The 21,174-nt window shown below is 33.0% G+C and overlaps 1 protein-coding gene across 15 annotated transcripts in view; it reads right to left on the reverse strand.

Annotated features, from left to right (window-relative positions):
• RyR (Ryanodine receptor) overlaps positions 1-21,174 on the reverse strand; it is a 298,251-nt gene that overhangs the window by 221,897 nt on the left and 55,180 nt on the right. For all 15 annotated transcript variants that reach the window (XM_089649715.1, XM_089649711.1, XM_089649709.1 and 12 more), the window contains exon 2: positions 176-450. In XM_089649715.1, the coding sequence (XP_089505841.1) occupies positions 176-229 (54 nt within the window). In that variant the 5' untranslated portion in view covers positions 230-450. The remainder of the gene's footprint in view (positions 1-175; positions 451-21,174) is intronic.

A 21,174-nucleotide genomic window follows, 5' to 3' on the forward strand; every position in this document is an offset into this window, starting at 1 on the left:
TGTATTATATTTTGTAAACATACCATGTAAAAGCCTATAAGGGCGTTTCTAAATAGTATAAAATAAAGTCGCTCTCTGCGTCTCTGCGGCGAACAGACACGGATAGTGACAATATTCTATAATTTTTAGAGACATTGCAAATAAATGTAGTTATGAATGTAAATAAGGCACTCACCGTCCGCAAGAATGAAACATCATCTTGCTCCGATCCTCCTTCAGCCTCCGCCATCTTGAATTCCTTTTTCTGGCAACACTAAATATAATTTTTTCACTTTGCAACACTGTCTCAAAAATTAAAGAAATATTCGATTTTTTTAATCACTTTTTTCTAACACAAGAATTCATTTTTGATCTCGGTTCATGGTACAAAATCTAAAACTACCTACGAAAATGTTTTTTTAATTATTTTTTTTCACAATTTCTTCATGTTTGTTGAGATGGCAGCCGTTTCTGAAACAAAGAAAAAATAGTATTGAAATAAATTAAATAATTTTATTGTAGTGTTGTTATTTGGTTGTAGTTTCGATAACGCCCTCTAGATGTCGAAGTGTAAAGATGAAGTTATTATTATCCACGCTATATAGTTTTAAGGCATATCCATAGATGGCGGTGTTTACTCCACATGTCAGAGATAGCGTGTCGGTCGTACCCGAATGGTTAGGTTAGTTAGTTTCTACAGCGATCTCTAGGTAGGGAGCTATCTCACTTCCAATCGCTTATCATATCGTCTCATTTCCCCATGGAACCTCTGATGGAACGGACGTAATATTCTGCAAGACATTATTTGTAATTATGTTACGACAGTAAAGTACTCGTAACCTTTGACGAATCAAAGAATTTATTGAGAAAAATCAGTACGGCTATTAAGAAACCATATTCTAATAAAATATTAGTCATTCATAATATATCTGAACACGTGTTCAACGCCGGTATCCTTGTCCGAATAAATGCAATGGACGTGTTACGAAAACATTATTATTTTGATGCACATGTGTTCCGACTTCTTCACAACATATTCGTGCTTTACTGATATGAAATGTTATGAAATTTGTGAAATCATTTGTTATAGGCCTCCAGTCCCGTTTTTAACAGGAAAACAAATAATTTGATCAGATTTTTAATAAATTAACAATTTTTTCATATCAGTAAGTGTTCTTCGTATAATGAGAAGGTAGTTATATAGTACATCAGTACAAGAAGGTAGTTATATAGTACATCATAACAAGAAGCTAGTCATATAGTATATCACTACAAGAAAGTAGTTATTTAGTACATCAGTACAAGACGGTAGTTCTATAGTACATCAGTAAAAAAAGGTATTACATCAGTACAAGAAGGTAGTTCTATAGTACATCAGTACAAGAAAGTTAGTTATATAGTAAATCGGTACAAGAAGGTAGTTCTATAGTACATCAGTACAAGAAGGTTAGTTATATAGTACATCAGTACAAGAAGGTAGTTCTATAATACATCAGTACAAGAAGGTTAGTTATATAGTAAATCGGTACAAGAAGGTAGTTCTATAGTACATCAGTACAAGAAGGTTAGTTATATAGTAAATCGGTACAAGAAGGTAGTTCTATAGTACATCAGTACAAGAAGGTTAGTTATATAGAACATCAGTACAAGAAGGTAGTTCTATAGTACATCAGTACAAGGAGGTTAGTTATATAGAACATCAGTACAAGAAGGTAGTTCTATAGTACATCAGTACAAGAAGGTTAGTTATATACTACATCAGTACAAGAAGGTAGTTCTATAGTACATCAGTACAAGAAGGTTAGTTATATAGTACATCAGTACAAGAAGGTAGTTATATAGTACATCAGTACAAGAAGGTAGTTATATAGTACATCAGTACAAGAAAGTAGTTATATAGTACATCAGTACAAGAAGGTAGTTCTATAGTACATCAGTACAAGAAGGTTAGTTATATAGTAAATCGGTACAAGAAGGTAGTTCTATAGTACATCAGTACAAGAAGGTTAGTTATATAGTACATCAGTACAAGAAGGTAGTTATATAGTACATCAGTACAAGAAAGTAGTTATATAGTACATCAGTACAAGAAGGTAGTCATATATCAGTACATTACAATAATTTTTAAACACATATATGAATTTATAGGTTGCGCATTCATCCGAACAATACATATTTGAATACACTTTCTGCGTTACTGAGAAACAGCCATTTGAATTGCTTGCGTCTAACTATTGTTAGACGCAAGCAATACCGGTCGGTGGCCGAGTTGACATCGCGCTTGGGTCCCACTCAGGCGTAGCGTGTTCACTTCCTCGGCTGGCTAAGTCCTCCATCACAACACAAGCAACATTTTCAGCTTACTGTGGTCGTAGTAGGAGATTTTCAAATATTGTCAGGTTATTCGTAACCCGGGAATGTTTGTCTTTCTTTATTAAAAAAAAAAAAAAAAAATTTACTATCGAGAAGAGACAACAAAATTGTATAGATGGTCATAGAATTATAATATTTGGTTTCTGAAATGTGTTATTCTTATTTTTATCATTAATTTTCCACTTATTATGATCGTTATGTGTGCAAATTTTCATCAAGAATTATCTACGTTTTTCTTTAAGGAATGGGAAAAACGGAATTGGAATGGTTTTTAGAAATCTCACGCAGACAGTGTCCTTTCTCTTGTTTTGAAGGTCAAGTGTGCAAAATTTCATCAATATCAGAATAAAACTGTAGATTTGTCAAATGCTGCCACAGACCCATTTCTTCATAAAAATATATTGATATTTTTTTTCGTTTTCACTGGAATATTCCGAATCTCCTTGTCCAGAATCAAGCCTCCGTGGTAGAGGTGTATGGCTCTCGACTAGCAAGCTGGAGGTCGCGGGTTCTTTTTATTTGATTTTTTTTGTTATTTTACGAATCACTCAATTAAAATAATGTATCGCATATTTGTGGAACATTCCAAAGTGAACATTCCAGTGAAAGATACTCTCATATGTCATGCGGACAGGTAATAATTAATAATAATAATAAGTTGAATCAACCCGACGAGTAAGAACCTTTATCACGTCACCAAGTAGGTAGGTAGGTAGGTACTTGTTTTTAATTAAAAGTATTAAAATTTGAGAAGCGAAAATACGAAATGGCAGTCACGCGAGCTTTTCCTTTTAAAAATTATCAGTGGTTTTAAAATGGTGAACTTTGATATGGAACTACAGTCGGGTGAAAAAATCTTAATTATTTATAATTTACTAGCTAACGGGTACCCGGCCTTGCTGGGGGTTATCCTTAGGAGATAGACATATACCATCAAGGACTTTTCTGTAGGCCTTTTAAAGATATACAATTCCGTAGTACATTATTTTGATGTATCTCATGAGGTTTAGCCAGTGTTAGCAATGAAAGCGCCCGAAAATATTTTTTTACGACTTGATTACAAAACATCGATATTTCTCTTCTTTCTTTAAATATTATGCATGTATTGTATATATAAATCTTCAAGAAGAAATTCTCTAAATGATGGTAAAAACTTTATTAAAATCAGTTGCGTAGTTTAGAAGAACTAAGCGCACAAATCGACCGACGCATATAGCGACTTTTTTTAAGACTATTTAGAGATAAATTAGAGTAAAAACGGCCACTTCCATAAAATAACGTGTAAATATCGAGGAGTGGTAGAGTGAAATAGATCACCATAGACACCCGTGGTCGAGGAGTAAGGTTCTCGACTAGCAATCCGAAGGTCGCTGGTTCAAATCCCTGGGTGCTCTAGTAAATTTTATTACATGAATTTGTGATATTTTACAATTCATTAATTTATTTATTTATTTATTTATTTATTCATTTTTGGGAAATCAACAGTTTATATTTTTACAGATTGTACATAAGTAAAATAGCCAAAATAAAACCAATTACGGATTTCCTCCTTGTGACTTTACGTAAGACAGCATTAGAAGAAATAATTAAATTTATGAGAAATGTGAAGTTATAATTATATAAAATAAAAGAATTGTATAAAATAATAGAACAAAATAATACAACAAAAATAAAAATAAAGGGGAAAAAAAAACTAAAATTTATATAAAATAAAATTTAAATAATATATAGTATAATTGCGGCACGTTTCAGAGTGGAAGATACTCGTATCAATGTTCAGAATTTAAACGTGTTAAATATAAGATTTGTAACAAGGCGTGTGCACTGTGCATCACTTTACTTACATCGAATCTATGGTCTTGGTGTTGTGGGACCTTTAAGTACCTACACATTGTCATTTTGCTATTGGTCAAATTGACTGCCCTGGAATTTTGACTTGGAGAGTTGCCGAACCTGAGGGAGCAAGAATCTGTGATTTGCATTGGAAGCAGTGGACATTCTTTGATCACCAGCCCAGAGCAGCGGGCATTCCTCTTGGCTGAGGTTCGACCAACACATTCGCCAATTTTGTGAGCTGATTGCATGTGGAGTATTGACCATTGGATTGATGGAATCGGATGACATCTGCCGATCCTGATTGGTTAAGAGGGACCCTTTTGAAGACCAGCAGCGTGAGGCTGTTTTGCAATGGACTATAAGATTATTTTTGGATAAATTATAAACTGGGACAGTTGCTGTGAAGAACCGGAATCTACTACTTCGCATCAAGAACGAACTGGTATCTCACCTTCATTTTACCCGTGCAAGCCCTTTGCCAGACAGATTTAACTGACAGACTATAAATCCTACTGATCCCTCAACATAAATATTTAAAAAATCTTTCGTAATCCTACATGTATTTAAAATGACTGATGTTTGCATTTTTATGTATAAATTTGTTGATAGATCTAATACGCCTAAATTTTGAATGAGAGAGCTAGGTATAATGCCAGTAGCCGAAATAACAAATGGTAATATTTTTATAGTCTGAGAATGCCAAATTATTTTTTATCTCGTTTACTAAATCTGTGTATTTTCTTATTTTTTCATTAACAGATTTTTGAATATTACAGGAATTTAGAATAGAGAAAAAAATGACGATATTGAAATAATAATATTATTGCGTTATGTATACGATGTATTTCAAATTTACAGAATAAAGCACTGGTTGTCAAGTATGATCTGAGATTTTCACGGCCAAAAGTATTATAGTGATTTGTTTTTGGGGTATTATGCCGTGTTGCGCTACTCCTTCTTTAGCCAACGTTTCGGCAGCATTGCAGTGTCCATCATAAGGGCAAATGTGTAATCAAATTAGTTTTCAATGTTTTTAATGTATGAAAAGTTTGAGAACCGCTTGTTTAAAACCAACCTTGACACGGTCGCGTGATTTGTATGCAAATATGGTAAACAGCTGACAACTTCGTGCTTTATCCTCTGGTGTTTTTCTAAATAATTACTCTTAGTTTGGGTAACAGACAATAATAATAGTGAAATTGTTTAACCCCATTAAAAAAATGTATATTTACAGTCTTACTATTAAAAATATCACTTCTCAACCGTTAACAGTTAAACATTGTATAAAGACTGTAAAATTTTAGAATCGAGTCGGTACTAATAAAAAAAATCTCTGACTCAAACAATGAATATAATAATGAAAAATAAACGTTTTAATGCGTGCACGCTATGCGATAAAAAATCAGTTTTTCTGGGTATTATTTATTAAATTTAAAAAATATATATGTGAACAAGGAAAAAAGTGATGTTACAGTTTTCTTGCGAATTTTGGATTCTTTGAAAATTTGTTCATTAATGTTAATTTATTAATTGATTAAATATATCTTTCCATGAATTTTTTTTGGTGTTTCTATTTTACGTTTATATTAGTAAAAGTTTTTACGTACACGGTTTTTTATCAATTGTACCAAATTATCACCACGTTTTTTAAGGCGATGCCATACGTAGTAATGCAAAATCATGTGTTTTTGATTTGAAAATTTGGTCGCCTAGAAATGTTTCAGATGCTTTAATTAAATACTGCGAGTAGAATACATCTTGGCCTTTAAAATAATCGAGTATTTTTTAGATAAGTCTTTTTATAAGCCCAGAAAAAAAATAATGTAAAGGCCTGTGAAAACTGCTTTAAAGTTCAAAATCTCCTACTTACGAAACCATTTTCGGTTATGATTTTATTGTATTATGTGGCAAATTAAGTTATTTATAAAATGATCGAAAAAAATTGAATATTTATGCCTGAACATCCACAAAATAAAATAAAAGGCACTTTTTGGCCATGTTTTTTTCTTGCATAAATCAAAACAGGCGGATGGTGTTAAGCGAGAACCTTATCGCCATCTACGTAAGGGTTGTTATTGATAGCGGCTCAATTTAAAATATTACACGACGTAGTACATCGCCTTAAGGTTGTTAGTTTGAAAAAAAACTGTTTGTTCGTTTGACTGACGATTAAACCTTCTCCCCCAGGGACTGGCTCATAACTATAATATACATGTAAAAGCTGTTGAAAGAATACAAAACAAATTCTTACGTGTTATACATTTTAAAATGTGTATTGCAGCAATTATGTTGAACTACAACACTCTGTTAAATTATATGAATATGCTCAAATTGTCAGATAGAAGAATTTTGGTATTTCCATATAAAATTCTAAATGATTTAGTTGATAGTCCGGTATTGATAGAATTGATAAGCTTCCGGATTCCACAACGTAATACTAGATTTATTTCAGTGCAGAAATTCTGGGATTAACTACCATATGTATTCCTCTTTGCCCAGAATACTTATGGAGGGAAACAATTATACCAAGTCAGTGGACATCTTATCTTCATTCAGTCATGTACAATAAATAATGGATATATTTTTTTAATATTCTTACGTAAAAGCCCCGAAAAAGGGTGTTAATTAATAAATAAATAACTGCTGTTAATTAAAATGAATTTTAAAATGGTTTTTAAAACTTTTAAAGACTGATGATTGAACCTTCCTTCTCAGGTACTGGAGTAATCCGCGCTTACAACCAAGTCAAGCCAAGGACAGATATTTTTTTTTTTTTTTTTGAAAGAAAGAAAGACAAACATTCCCAGGTTACGAATAACCCAACAATGTTTGAAAATCTCCTACTACCACCACAGAAAGCCGAAAATGTTGCTTGTGTTGTGATGGAGGACTTAGCCAGCCGAGGAATCGAACACGCGACGCTCGGGTGAGACCCAAGCGCTATGCCCACTCAACCACTGACCGGTCAAAATACTTTACGGTTATTTACTATAATGTCATGTATTTATAGAGAAATGCATATATGCATGCATGATTACCACCAAATATTGCTTAGTTATTATCGTAAATGTTAAATTATTAGCGCGCTCCCTCTAACATTCATATTTAAATATCCCCCTTTCAAACGATCTTTGAACACTTACTTAGGTACTTCTGGAACTTCTTTTAGGAACAATATGGTCTCACAAAAATCATTATATAGGGTTTTCCAATAAGAGATGTTATTTTGATATTCAAAGAAAAATGCAATTTCTTAATATAAATGATCGAATGTTTATTTCATTATAAAGAGGAAGGTATGCCGTTGGTAGTGAAAAATAAAATCAGTCAAATGACTAACACGACCACGCCTACAGGACCATATCCTTTTCATAAAATTTTCCATAACCAAATCGCTGCGTGGCTGCCTTATGTCCTCGACAGCCTCACGAATTCCATCTTTGAGGTCTTGAATCGACGCTGGGCTGTTGGCGTAGACCTTCTCTTTCACCTGGCCCCAAAGGAAGAAGTCGCAAGGTGTTAAATCACAAGATCTCGGTGGCCAATTGTGATCACCTCTTCGAGAAATAACACGGTCCGGAAACTTTTCCCGTAAAAGATCAATGGTTCCGTTGCTTGTGTGGATTGTAGCGCCGTCTTGTTGAAAGTAAACGTTGTCCAGATCAATACCATCCAATTCCGGCCATAAAAAATCATTAATCATCTCTCGATAGCGCAATCCATTCACCGTAACTGTTGCTCCAGCCTCATTTTCGAAAAAGTAAGGTCCAATGACTCCGCCGGACCATAAACCGCACCAAACAGTCACACGTTGAGGATAGAGAGGCTTTTCAACACTAACTCTTGGGTTTTCCGAGCCCCAGATGCTACAATTTTGCTTGTTGACGAAGCCACCGAGGTGGAAATGGGCCTCATCACTCAAGATGATTTGCATTTGATTCACTCGAGGAAATTTTAATAATTTCAATGCGTTGTTGAAGCGTGTATCGTTCCATTTTTATTAATGGCGTAGTTTCTACTTGTAAATACACATAACACCTCTTATTGGAAAACCCTTACTATTGTATTTAGAAATATGATTTAAACGGTGTTAGAAAGAAAAAACACATTTAAACGCCTTTTTCTTCTTAACGCTCTGAAAACTAAGGCCAACAAACTCTTCGTCTCGCTATTCAATAGGTCTGTTTATCCTGCCATCCGTATCGTTCCAAGACAAATCAGAAACCTTTGGGTTTACAACTAGGTAACAAGTTTGGTAAATTCATTGGCAACTGTACGGTAGGGGTAGTTTTACGACCCCCAGAAGTATCTAGTTAGATGTAATTTACGGGCTGTCCCAGTCGTTGGACCGAGGAGGCTACCCACTTAATTATGTAGACATCTCGTTGGGTTGTTTAGACGTGGAGAAAACAGGAGAGTAAGGAACTAAAATGAAAAATTATGGCTTAAAAATATATATATCTTCATATATTTATTTATTTCTAAATTTAAATCAAAGTAAAATCAAAAAACGAAATCAAAAAGAAAATAGAAGACATAATAAAACACAACCTCTTAAACAAAAACAATGTCAAAACGAAATAAAGTGGAAACTAGACACTTCACCATGCAAGATGGAAAAATATAATACTAGGAAAATTACAAAACTTTGGTAAGATAAACAGAGCTACGTAGTTTCTATAAATAATAATAATAATTGGATGACTTGTATAGCGCCGTTTTTGTGCAAAATCACCTCAAGGGCGCTGTACAAACTTATAATACATTTCTACAGTGATCTATATTATTACTTAACTATTTATGGAGAAAATATACAGTACAATACTTACCTGGTAGGCCACTTGAGATTAACACTTAATTAACAATATCTAATTGTTTATTGGCGAAATTTAGATACAATTGAAAGATATTAATTGAAAAATTGGATTTGAACTGGACTTTCTCTTAGGAATGGTATATTTAATTTAAGGGTACGACAGCTTAAAAAGGTAAGTTTTTAGTTTAGACTTGAATTCTGTTGGACTTGTTATGGATCTTAGTTCCTGAGGGAGTTTATTCCAAGCCTTCGGCCCAGATACTCCGAAAGCGCGATCACCAAACTTAGTATTTGGCTTGCGCTTAGGTTCCATCAGTCTGCCTACAGCTGCTGATGTTGCTGATCTAAGAGTTGACTGCCTCAGACCAGTGTTTTCCGGGACGCATAGTTCAGAGATGTAGGGTGGGGCCATTTCATTGATGGATTTAAACACCATCCAGCACAGTTTGTACTGGATTCTTTCAGGGCACTTGAGCCAGTGAAGGTTACGAAGGTGTTCTGAAATGTGCGAATATTTTGAAACCTCGGTTATGAGCCGTGCTGCTGCATTAAACACTGATTGAAGTTTGTCAATTTGATATTTTGGAAGGCTGGCATAAATGCCGTTGCAGTAATCGAGACGTAAGAGTTGAGTAGTTTTGTTGCTTCTGTAGGACTTTCTTCGGACAGACTTGAGTTGTCTTAGGTGAAAAAAACCGGTGCTTACAGTCCTATTTATTTGACTTTTAAACGAAAGTCTGAATAGTTAATTAAATTCTTCTTTCTGAAATAAATTGGGTAATGACTTGTTTATATTTGGTGAATGATGTGTTGAATATATCAACAACATCTTTATAGTCATTACCCAAATTAGTATACGGTGAACGGGGATATAGAATTGAGATTCTGTGTTGGAGTTATCACGAGTTATCATGTTGGTTTGCGAGGTATATGTAAAGAAATCAAGTATAATAGTTCAGGGCTGTCAATTATTGAATTCATATTTATTTATCTGTTTCTTATTTTAGATCAATAAGCGCTGATTCTGAATGTATAAGTTTTATTATAATATATTATTATACGTAAAATTTACATACCGCCATTTGAAAACTACTAAAAATTCTTCACATTAAAATACACCGTTTGGTTGGTACGATTGAATATGCTTATTCTGCGTGAGTTATAATATATCTATGATCTATAAACATCCCCTTTTCTCTACTTTCTATAAACATAATGTGTATATATATAAACCTTTGTAGTGAACTAAGCGCGCAGACAATCGCTGATAGCGATTTTATGTTATACTAGTTGATGTGTACCCAGCGTTTCTGGGGGTTATCCTTAGGATATAGACATATACCATTGTGGACTTTTCTGTAGGCCTGTTTAAGATATACAATTCCGTAGTACATTATTTTGATGTATCTCATAAGGTTTAGCCAGCGTTAGTAATGTAAGCGACCGAAAATATTAATTTTTACGACTTGATTAAAACATCGTCTTTTCTCTACTTTCTACAAACATAATATGCATGTATTATATACATAAACCTTCCGGAAGAAATTTTCTAAATGATACTGAAAACCCCATCAGATTACGTTACGTAGTTTAGAAGAAATAAGTGCACAAACAGACAGACGCGGATAGCGAATTTATTTTATACCATTTTGAGAGATTAACATAGCAAAGTTTTTATCACCGCTTTCCCCTTTCTGTGAAATTGGTAAAGCAAAATTTACATTCCTGATAACCCCTACTCCTAGTGCGGATACTCCGTAGAATGACTGATTAACCAACCTAACCTAACATAACCATACTTCTTATTCAATATCCATACATTTAAATGCTTGATCATTCATCTCCGACGAGTTATGATAATCAAAACAATAGTTATAAATTATTATAAGGAATAATTAGTCGCCTGCAATATCAATACAAATTGAAAATATCTCCCGAGTACAAATAAATGCCGAGAATTGAACCCGCGCCTTATGATGTCCGGTCAGACGCTCTGGAGCACTGATTTCCAACTCTCCAAATAATTCAATATGTACTAGTACTTCAATCAACAATTACTGCTTATTATATTTTTTCTACCTCTAAACAACCAACTTTATTTTTGTAGGAAAGGCTTTGTTAGTGCTAAATTGCCCACTAGATGGCGTCGAGACATATTATATCTACATTTGTTGGTGAAATATTTTGACTTGTCAAATATTATTATTTTTTTAAATGATATACTAATGTTTATAAGACAAGGTTTTTATACATAGCACAAAGGATAACAAATTATTATAAGCAATAATTAGTCGCCTGCAATATCAATACTAATTGAAATATCTCCCGAGTAAAAATAGTTATTGTTTATTAGGCGAATAATTATTGTTAATAATTTATTATCCTTTGTGATTTGCATAAAAACCTTGTCTTATAAACTTAAGTTTATCATTTAAAACAAGAATAATACAATAGTAGAGGGTTTCCAATAAGAGGTGTTATTTTGATATTCAATCGTAAAAGATCAATGGTTTCGTTATTTGTGTGGCACGTAGCGCCGTCTTGTTGAAAGTAAACGTTGTCTAAATTAATACCATCCAATTCCGGCCATAAAAAATCATTAATCAACTCTCGATAGCGCAATCCATTCACCGTAACTGTTGCTCCAGCCTCATTTTCGAAAAAGTAAGGTCCAATGACTCCGCCGGACCACAAACCGCACCAAACAGTCACACGTTGAAGATAAAGAGGCTTTTCAACAATAACTCTTGGGTTTTCCGAGCCCCAGATGCGACAATTTTGCTTGTTGACAAAGCCACCGAGGTGGAAATGGGCCTCATCACTCAAGATGATTTGCATTTGATTCACTCAAGTGAATTTTAATAATTTCAATGCATTGTTGAAGCATGTATCGTTCCATTTATATTAATGGCGTAGTTTCTACTTGTCAAATGTCAAAAAATGACAGCTTAAAAAGTAACATCTACTGAAATAGCTGGCTATTCAAAATAACACCTCTTATTGGAAAACCCTGTAGTTTTTTTCTTATTTAATAAACCAAAAAACTAAATTTCCTCTGTAATTTAAAATAGTTTATATTGTCTTCAATAATTAAAACTTTGTAATCTTTTCAGTTATCCGCCCCGAATTCTTCCACCATCTCCGTATATCTATGTATAAACCGACAACTAACCGTCTATCTGAAAACTGGGTAGGTAGGTAAAAATGGGAACATTGAACCCTATTGATTTTCCCAAGTCGTGATTTCTGACCAAAGTTCCCCATGTCTTTTAATACTTTTGCACATCTATTCGTTTGCTGAAATGAACGTCTGTAAGATTGTGGTCATTTGGACGTTTTACACGATGTGTTTTTACGTACCGATCTCTTATGGAAACTATATGAAAATCTTTGCTTTACATGATCGTTATTTTCATTCTTAACATTTTGATAAAGATAGTTGTCAATGTAGTAAAAATAATGATAAATATACAGAAAACAGGGACACGATTAATACTTTTTTATATTTATTTGTTAATTAAGATTAAGGCGATGCAGTAGGTCGTGTAATATTTTAAATTGAGCCGCTATCAATAACAACCCTTACGTAGATGGCGATAAGGTTTAAATTCCCGCTTAACACCATTCACCTGTTTTGATTTATGCAAGAAAAAAACATGGCCAAAGAGTGCCTTTTATTTTATTTTGTGGATGTTCAGGCATAAATATTTAACTTTTTTCCGATCATTTTATAAATAACTAAATTTGCTACATTATACAATAAAATCATAACCGAAAATGGGTTCGCAAGTAGGAGATTTCGAACTTTTAAACAGTTTTCATAGGCCTGTACATTATTTTTTTCTGGGCTTATAAAAAGACTTATCTAAAAAAATACTCGATTATTTCAAAGGCCAAGATGTATTCTACTCGCAGTATTTAATTAAAGCATCTGAAACATTTCTAGGCGACCAAATTTTCAAACCAAAAACACTTGATTTTGCATTACTACGTATGGCATCGCCTTAATACGTTTATTTTGTAACAAGATTCCATTCCATGTACCTGCGCGTTCAACGCGCTCTTGTGTCCTGTTCAGGGTTGATCAAAGCAAAACTAACTCTAATCAGAATTCTTGCCTGAACAGACTATGCAATAATTAAAATAGCGTATTATCTAAGGTTGATATTTTCAGTTGCGAACTTTCCAAATACAAGAGGTCCATAAAAGAATATTTCTCTGATGGTTTGTGAATAATGTTTATGTCTCTATTGTTTATAACTCTATTATGATTTGATTTATATCTACAACCACTCTCCATGGCTATAAACATATTGTGTTGTAAATTTTTCATTTTATATAATCTTTTGTTTTATATAAATTTTTTAATTCATATTCCTTTCTCACAAATTTTATTTACTTATTCCATATTATGCTGTCTCAGTAGAGGTTAAGTCACAAGGAGGAAATCCATTATTGATTTTATTTTACTATATAATACTTATTTACAAACTGATTAAAAGTAAATTGTCGATTTCCCGAAAATGAATAAATAAATGCGTCAGTTAGATAATGGTGAGCAGTAATTATTTCAGTTTCCCGAAATCTAAAATAATGTATTTTAGTTAATTATAAGCATATAAGGTAGTTAAAATTAACTAAACCCAAACTAACAACCTATTTTTAGGAACATAGGTTCATATTTTGGCACAAATAAAAGAAGAAAAAATCTAACCTTAAAATTTTTGCATCAATATCAATGGCCGCCGAGTGAAAATTAGGCTTTAATTTTAAGAGGAAGCTACAAGCCAAAAATGTGTATATTCTTGGTATACCTTATATCGTAGGTAATAGGCATTAAAATCGTATGACAAACGGAGTCTAGAAACGTTCGATTTCAAGCAAAAAACTGTTTTTTTTATTTATTTTGTAAATAATTTTATAAGAAAGCAAAAAAGTTAATCAAGTGAAACTGTCACAGATAATCTTAGCTATAATACTGTATTTTTTTAAGTTGTTTCCTTCAAGCGTTCATACATTTCTATTGAAAATATATTTTTTTTAGTAGTTTGCCTTTTTATATTTTTTTGAGTAATTTATTTTTTTTTATTTGTATTCTATCCAAGCAAAGCGATAGAAAAACCTTCAATTTATCTAAAGCATATTTTTTGGTATTCGTAATGTACACCAATTCGTAATAAAGATTAATCAAAATAGTGATTTGGCATTAAGCTTCGCCTTATTTAATTAGGAATTTCTTCGACGCGACCGAATCTTTATGTGTTTTAAATTTTCGTTGGAGAGTCGTTAACATTGTCTTCGTTGATTGAATATTACAATTTGATGTTTTACTCACTCAAGTTATTTCAAAAGTAGATATATATAATATTATTACGTAAAACGATGACAAAAGACAGATATGTCCCCCATCTTATTCTATACGAAAATTGTGTTCATATAAAAAAATTGAACATGTCCATTTTTAATCTGGAATCCAGGATATTGATAATTTATACGTAAATAAATAAATAATTCAATAATGTAAAATTATGCCAGAACACGAACAAATATGTCCTCCATCTTATTATATACGAAAATCAGTACCAAAATTGTACTGGTAAATTGGACGAAAAAAATTATTGTGTAAAACGCCCATTAGGTCAAGGGGAAGAAGATGAATAAAAAAATAAAACTGGTGAGCCACCTCTGGGCTGGAGCCCTAAAACACTTGATAAACCTACTTGATTCTGTGCAAAGGAGTACGATTCGTCCTATTGACAGTCCGTTGTCAACAGATTAATTTCTATCTCCGATGCACAGCCGCGATTTATGCCCTTTGAGTCTGTTCTACTTGTACTTCAATGGAGCCTGCTCGATGAAGCTAACACCGTTGATCACCTATGCACCTCGCACACTATATCTCAGACACGATCGGAACAGTAGTTGATGTTGGCTTCAAGAGAACGGGTCGTTTCTTTAAATCATTTTTGTGTAAGTCAGGTCGTATGTGGAACTAGCTACCGGCACCTGTTTTTCCTCATTCATATAATGCGTACTTCTTCAAGCCCCGTATTAATAAATGCCTTCCTAATAATAACAGTAATAATAAATAATTTGATAATTTAATAATCAAAAATCTGTTAATGTCTGATCAAGGAAATGAGATAAAAAGAATTTGGCATTCTCAAACTATAAAAATATTACAATTTGTTATTTCGGCTACTGGCATTATATCTAGCTCTCTCATTAAAAATTTAGGCGTATTAGATCTATCAAAAAAATTATATTTAAAGGTGCAAAAGTCGGTCATTTTGAATACATGTAGGATAGCGAAAGATTTTTTAAATATTTATGTTGAGGGATCAGTAGGATTTATAGGCCCTGTTAGAAGTTGTACCGAGCCAAACCCTCTGATATGAAAATATCTGGAGTCGGTGCATTATTTTCCCATTTGATCTCTGGTGAGTTGACGTGTTGTTCTAGTATTGTTTTGTATTTATTTTGCTTATATAATGCACTTGCATAATGTTGATTGACTAGATGATCATTTGTGGAAAAGTGAGTGGAAGGGTTTAGTTTTTCCTATGGGGAAGATTTAACCCGGACATAACATCGGAAGTTTGAATGATTTTTATAGCGCCGTTTTTGTGAAAAACCACTCCAAAGGCGATGGCAGCCTCTTGAAGGCCTTCATGATCGAGGGGGAAAACTCTTGACTAGCAATCAAATTAAGGTATAATTATCGATGAGTGGTAGACGCTTTCAGTATCACCCTGCTAAAATAAACCACCATAAACACCCGTGATCGAGGGGCAATGCTCTCGACTAGAAATCCGAAGGTCGCTGGTTCAAATTCCGGCAAGTAAATACTATCGGATGAATTTTTGTTATTTCACAATTTATTAATTTCATTCAGGATTGAAAAATTGCTTGAAATGGCTTTAGCCATTTTTGGTGACCAGATCTGAATACTCATGTACTTCCCGAAATTCCTCTTCCCCATCTCCTTCTCCTCCCCACTACCATTAGCCTAACAGCATGCTCAAATTAGGGGTTGTCATAGTCTCACTGGCTCCAGACTGTTGGAAGCAGTCGGGAATCTTGTGCGGTATTCAGTTTTTTTTAAAGCCCCTACCTTAACCCGCCTCACAACAATGCTCAACTTTGTCTTTATATTGTGTGACAGAATAAAAAAATAAAAAGTTCTCTAAGGTCATCTAATTCCACCGTTCATTTTCAAGTTTTGCGAAAGATTTTTCCATGTTCTGTTTTTATTTCAGTTCTGTCAAGCGATTATCCTATAATGCTATAATAACAGAACTTGAATAGGACTTTCACATAACCTGCAAATGAACGTTGAAATTTGATGAATTGTTCAAAGTCTCCGCAACTTATTCCCGTCCTTAGAGCGATTATTTACGTGAAAATGTTAGCAACAAGTGTGCCAAAGGTGATTAGGCCGTCAGAGCGATATTATCGTTATTTAAAATGTAACATAACTAAATATAACAGTTAACACTACAACTTGTTGCTATGAGTAGCAAATCGATAAATACTTTGCGTGACTCTGCGGAATATAAACACACTTCAAAAGGAAATACGCAACAGTGGCGTGCTGTGAAATTTGAAGTTAATAGACTTAAATTTAAAAAGATTTCAAAATAAGTATATTCCAGCAGAAGTCGAGAAAGCCCGAGGAAGACATGGCACCACCGAGTGAATCAGATACTTGAGTCGGGAATAATTAATACGTAAATAAATATATAATATAATTCACAAATATCAAAGATATAAATAATTTAAACTCGGGAATTATAAAAACCTCAATTACCGACCATTACATGATTTTGCTACATTACAATTCAATAATACCTCAGGCGATAAACCAACATTGCGGACAAACTGCTAATAATAAAAAAGAAATATCTGTTGTTAATATCGAATCTTTGAAAAATAAATTGTCATCTGAATTATGGTTAGATATTCTCCGAAGTGATAACGTCAACGAGTGCTGTAAAATATTTGAAAATAGATTAACGAACTTTATAAATGATTAAAAAAAAATGATTCCAAAAGGAAATACAGCAAAATTTCGTAAAATCAAACCGTGGATAACACATGGGCTTGTTGTGTCCATAAGACACAAAGAATGGCTTTATAAAGAAACAAAAAAAAAACCACTAGACATTAAATTAAATGTTCATTTTAGAGAATACAAAAATAAATTAACCACGCTCATAAAAAACACGAAAGAAAATTATTATAAAAATAAACTTGATGATTCTGAAAATGACAGTAAGAAAGTTTGGAATATAATCAATGAAATCATAGAAAATAAACAAAATACCAAAAGTAATACTATTAAGAGTGTAATACAAAACAATAACATAATTAACTGTATTGAAGAACCTAAAAAAGGAGCAAACGCTTTTAACGAATTCTTTGCAAATATCGGAAAGAGTCTAGCAGAAAAAATTACCGTGAAAAAAATAAATAAGATGTATATTGAAAATATTCCAAATATAGAAACTAAACTTGAACTCTTCGAACCAACCAATCCGTCTGAAATTGTACAAATTATATCAAAAATGCGAGGTGGTTCTGCTCCGGGATTTGACGGTCTCGCTGTAAAAACACTAAAAATCATTAAAAATTATATTTCTACACCAATCTCTCATATTATAAACAATAGCTTTAAGACAGGAGTTTTCCCGAGCACGTATAAGAAAACCATAATCTCTCCAATATTTAAGTCCGGTAGCCCGGAGGACATTTCTAATTATAGACCTATTTCACTCTTATCTAATATATCGAAAATTTTTGAAAAAATTGTTAAAAAAAGACTAACTGCATTCTTAAAAAAAAACTCGATTATAAATGAAAATCAATTCGGTTTCACAGAGGGAAAAAGTACCCAAGATGCCATTGCAAAAATTTCATCTAGTATTCAGAGTGCCCTGGACAAATCAAATAAATGTATAGGAATTTTTATTGACTTAAAGAAAGCATTTGACAGCATTTCCCATGAAAGACTTATATTAAAATTAAAAGAAAATGGCATTGACCACTTAGCTCTTAAATGGATAGAAAGCTACTTAACAGAGAGACCTCAAATTGTAAAATTAAACCAAACCTTTAGTACACCACTAACAAGTACATTTGGCATTCCTCAAGGCACGGTCCTCGGACCATTACTATTTCTAATGTATGTAAATGACATTTTCCAACAGAAAATCAAAGGTGAATTAATCTCTTATGCTGATGATACTGTTTTATTAATAAAAGGTCAAACATGGGAACTAGTTAACAAACTTGCAAATGAATGTATTAATATCTTAAAATCATGGTTTGATAATAACCTACTCACACTTAATGCCAAAAAAACAACATATGTATTATTTTCACTACAAAAAATACCTAAACACAAAGTAAATATCATAATCCATGATGAAAATTGTGACAATGTCAACTGTAAACTACTTAATCCTATTTGTACTGTAATCAACTCTTCTTCTGAAATTAAATATCTTGGTGTGATCATCGATGAAAATTTGAAATGGAAAAGCCATATTACGGAGTTAGTAAAGAGAATAAGGAAATGTATATATATATTTGTTAGGTTAAGAAATATTTTAAATGTGAAAATACTAAAAAATGTATATTATGCTCTTGTCCACTCCCTGCTTATTTACGGAATCATAGGTTGGGGAGGATCTTATAAAAACAACCTAAACTCAGTAAAAGTCTCGCAAAAAATTATTATAAAGGTAATACTTAAAAAAAACTCTACTTTCCCAACAAAATTGCTTTTTAAAATGTTTCCAGTACCAAATATTGATGATATATTTAAGCAAACTTCAATTATAAAAATGTGTAAAGAAAAAAATAACACAGAATATCAAGAATTTTACAAACTGATGAGAAATGGAAATCAATTTATTACGCCAATCTTTAAAACAACTCAAATGCAAAACCATTATATTTACCAAGCCATAAAAAACTACAATAATCTCCCTTCCGAATTGCGCTGTATTACGAACCAACAAGAACAAATCAATAAAATCAAACTTTTTTTCAAAACAAACTTATATTAAAAAAATATATGGATATATTATATTTATATTTTACACATAACATTGAATCACTGAAGTAAGAATCGTGGCTCCCTTATCAGGCACAAGAGCTCCTCTTTTCTGATAAGGTATACATGACAATTATGTACCTAAATATTATATTTTGTAAAAAATGTATGTATTAATGTAACTATGATCTATATTAAAATAATAAAAAAAAAAATAAAAAAAATTATGTAAAATGATGACAAAAGACAGGTATGTCCCCCATCTTATTATATACGAAAATCAGTAAAAAAATTAAACATGTCCTTTTTTATCTGGAATACAGGGAATTGATAATTAACACGTAAATAAATATATAAAAATATAATCATGTAAAATTATCATAGAAGACAGATATGTACTCTATCTTAATCTACACGAAAATCGGTACCAAAATGGTACCTACTGGTAAACTGGACAAAAAAATATTTAGAGTCAATGTATATGTCAAGGGTCAGAATAATAGAAGAGTATGTATGAGACGATGTATAAATGTGAATGAGGCAAGTAGTGTGTGCCAAGACCGAGTTGTGTGGCGGTCCGTCCTCTCTGCCTACCCCTGCGGTGAAACGGCCTGAAAGTTAGTTATATTCCAAAAAGATCTCACCGTATCTTTTAATTCTTCTTCTAGCTGTACCCCGCCACGCGTTGCGTGGCCCTTGTTAACTTGTTGTCGTGTTGGACTGTTTTCCAAAAAGCTTGTTTTTACCTGTCACGGGTGACATCTATATAATATAGGTATATAAAAACACACGCGTATTTGAATGCAACGGTGTGTCAAAATTTCAAAGCAATCAGTGATGATCTTTCAGAGATTTAAGATTTTGAACAAACGAACATTTTTATTTATGTAGATAGATAGATTAGCTGTGCAAAAATTACTGTCTGCATCTGAAAGGTTCAATCCTCAGTCAAACCAAATTATTTAATTGAAAACACATGTATTATTGTTTAAAAAAAATTAAAAGCGTTGAATTCGGGAGTCACCTCTGGGCTCGAGCCCCACAATACTTGATAAACCTAATTGATTCTGTGCAAAGGAGGTTGGTCTGTGTGATTGACAATCCATTGTTAACAGACCGATTGCCATCTCTAAAGCACAGACACAAAGTGGGCATCCTGAGTCTGTTTTACAGGTATTTTAATGGAGCAGCATTGGTCGTGAAATCATGTGCATGAAACTCTATTCACTTTCGTTCGTTCACAATTGATCTTGGCTTCATGAGAACGGGTAGTTTTATCGACACGTTTTTGTGTAAGACGGCTAGTATGTGGAACAAGTTACCGGTTTTAGATATCTGTTTTTCCTGCTTTATATAATCTGAACCTCTTCAAGACCCGCATTAATAAATCCCTTCCTACAACCCGCCTCATAATGCTACCCAACTGTTACTATTAACTGCAAACGCACGCCCCTGTGAGTAAATACGAACAAGGATATCATTGCGTGTTAATGATCATGATTCTTTTGATAAAAAAATTAATGTACCTATGTTGTATTTGTATTCTTTGTCTCACCTTCAAATAACAATTATTAGTAAATTCAAAATTGGATACACCTACGTCCTACATTCTAACCCAACCCCCTTTCCTCCCCCGTACAGCCTACCACCCTTAATTCCGTTTTCCATCCAAAATTCCACCATCCGTCAAAGAGAATCCTATGATTTATTACCCTTTGGGAAAGGCACTTACAAAAGAATTTTTCAAATTCTTTTTTTTTTAATGCTTTCTATCTTTTGAATGTATATCTGAGGTATATCCTGAATGAAAGGATTTGTTTTTGACAAGTGGTTTTCTGTAAGGAAGAAAAATGATAAATAATTTGAGGGTAGAACAGGTAGTGTGTTGCAGGAACACGACGGACACGAGCGCATTTCCTTTTCCGTGTTCATTAGAAGGCAGTACTGTCTTGAAAAACGCACGGATTTGTTAACCTAATTCTATTTGTAAACTCGTGTTCAATTGAAGGCGCGCACGGGTTTATAATTACAATACGCATTGATTGAGCACGCTGCAGTTTGCGTTGCAAACCCGTGCACGTTTGGAGGACGCGCTCTTAGAAAGAAACAA

This window comes from Hesperophylax consimilis, chromosome 30 (genome assembly GCF_061612785.1).
Source record: "Hesperophylax consimilis isolate HC1 chromosome 30, BYU_Hcon_1.0, whole genome shotgun sequence".
Classification (NCBI taxonomy): Eukaryota; Metazoa; Arthropoda; class Insecta; order Trichoptera; family Limnephilidae; genus Hesperophylax; species Hesperophylax consimilis.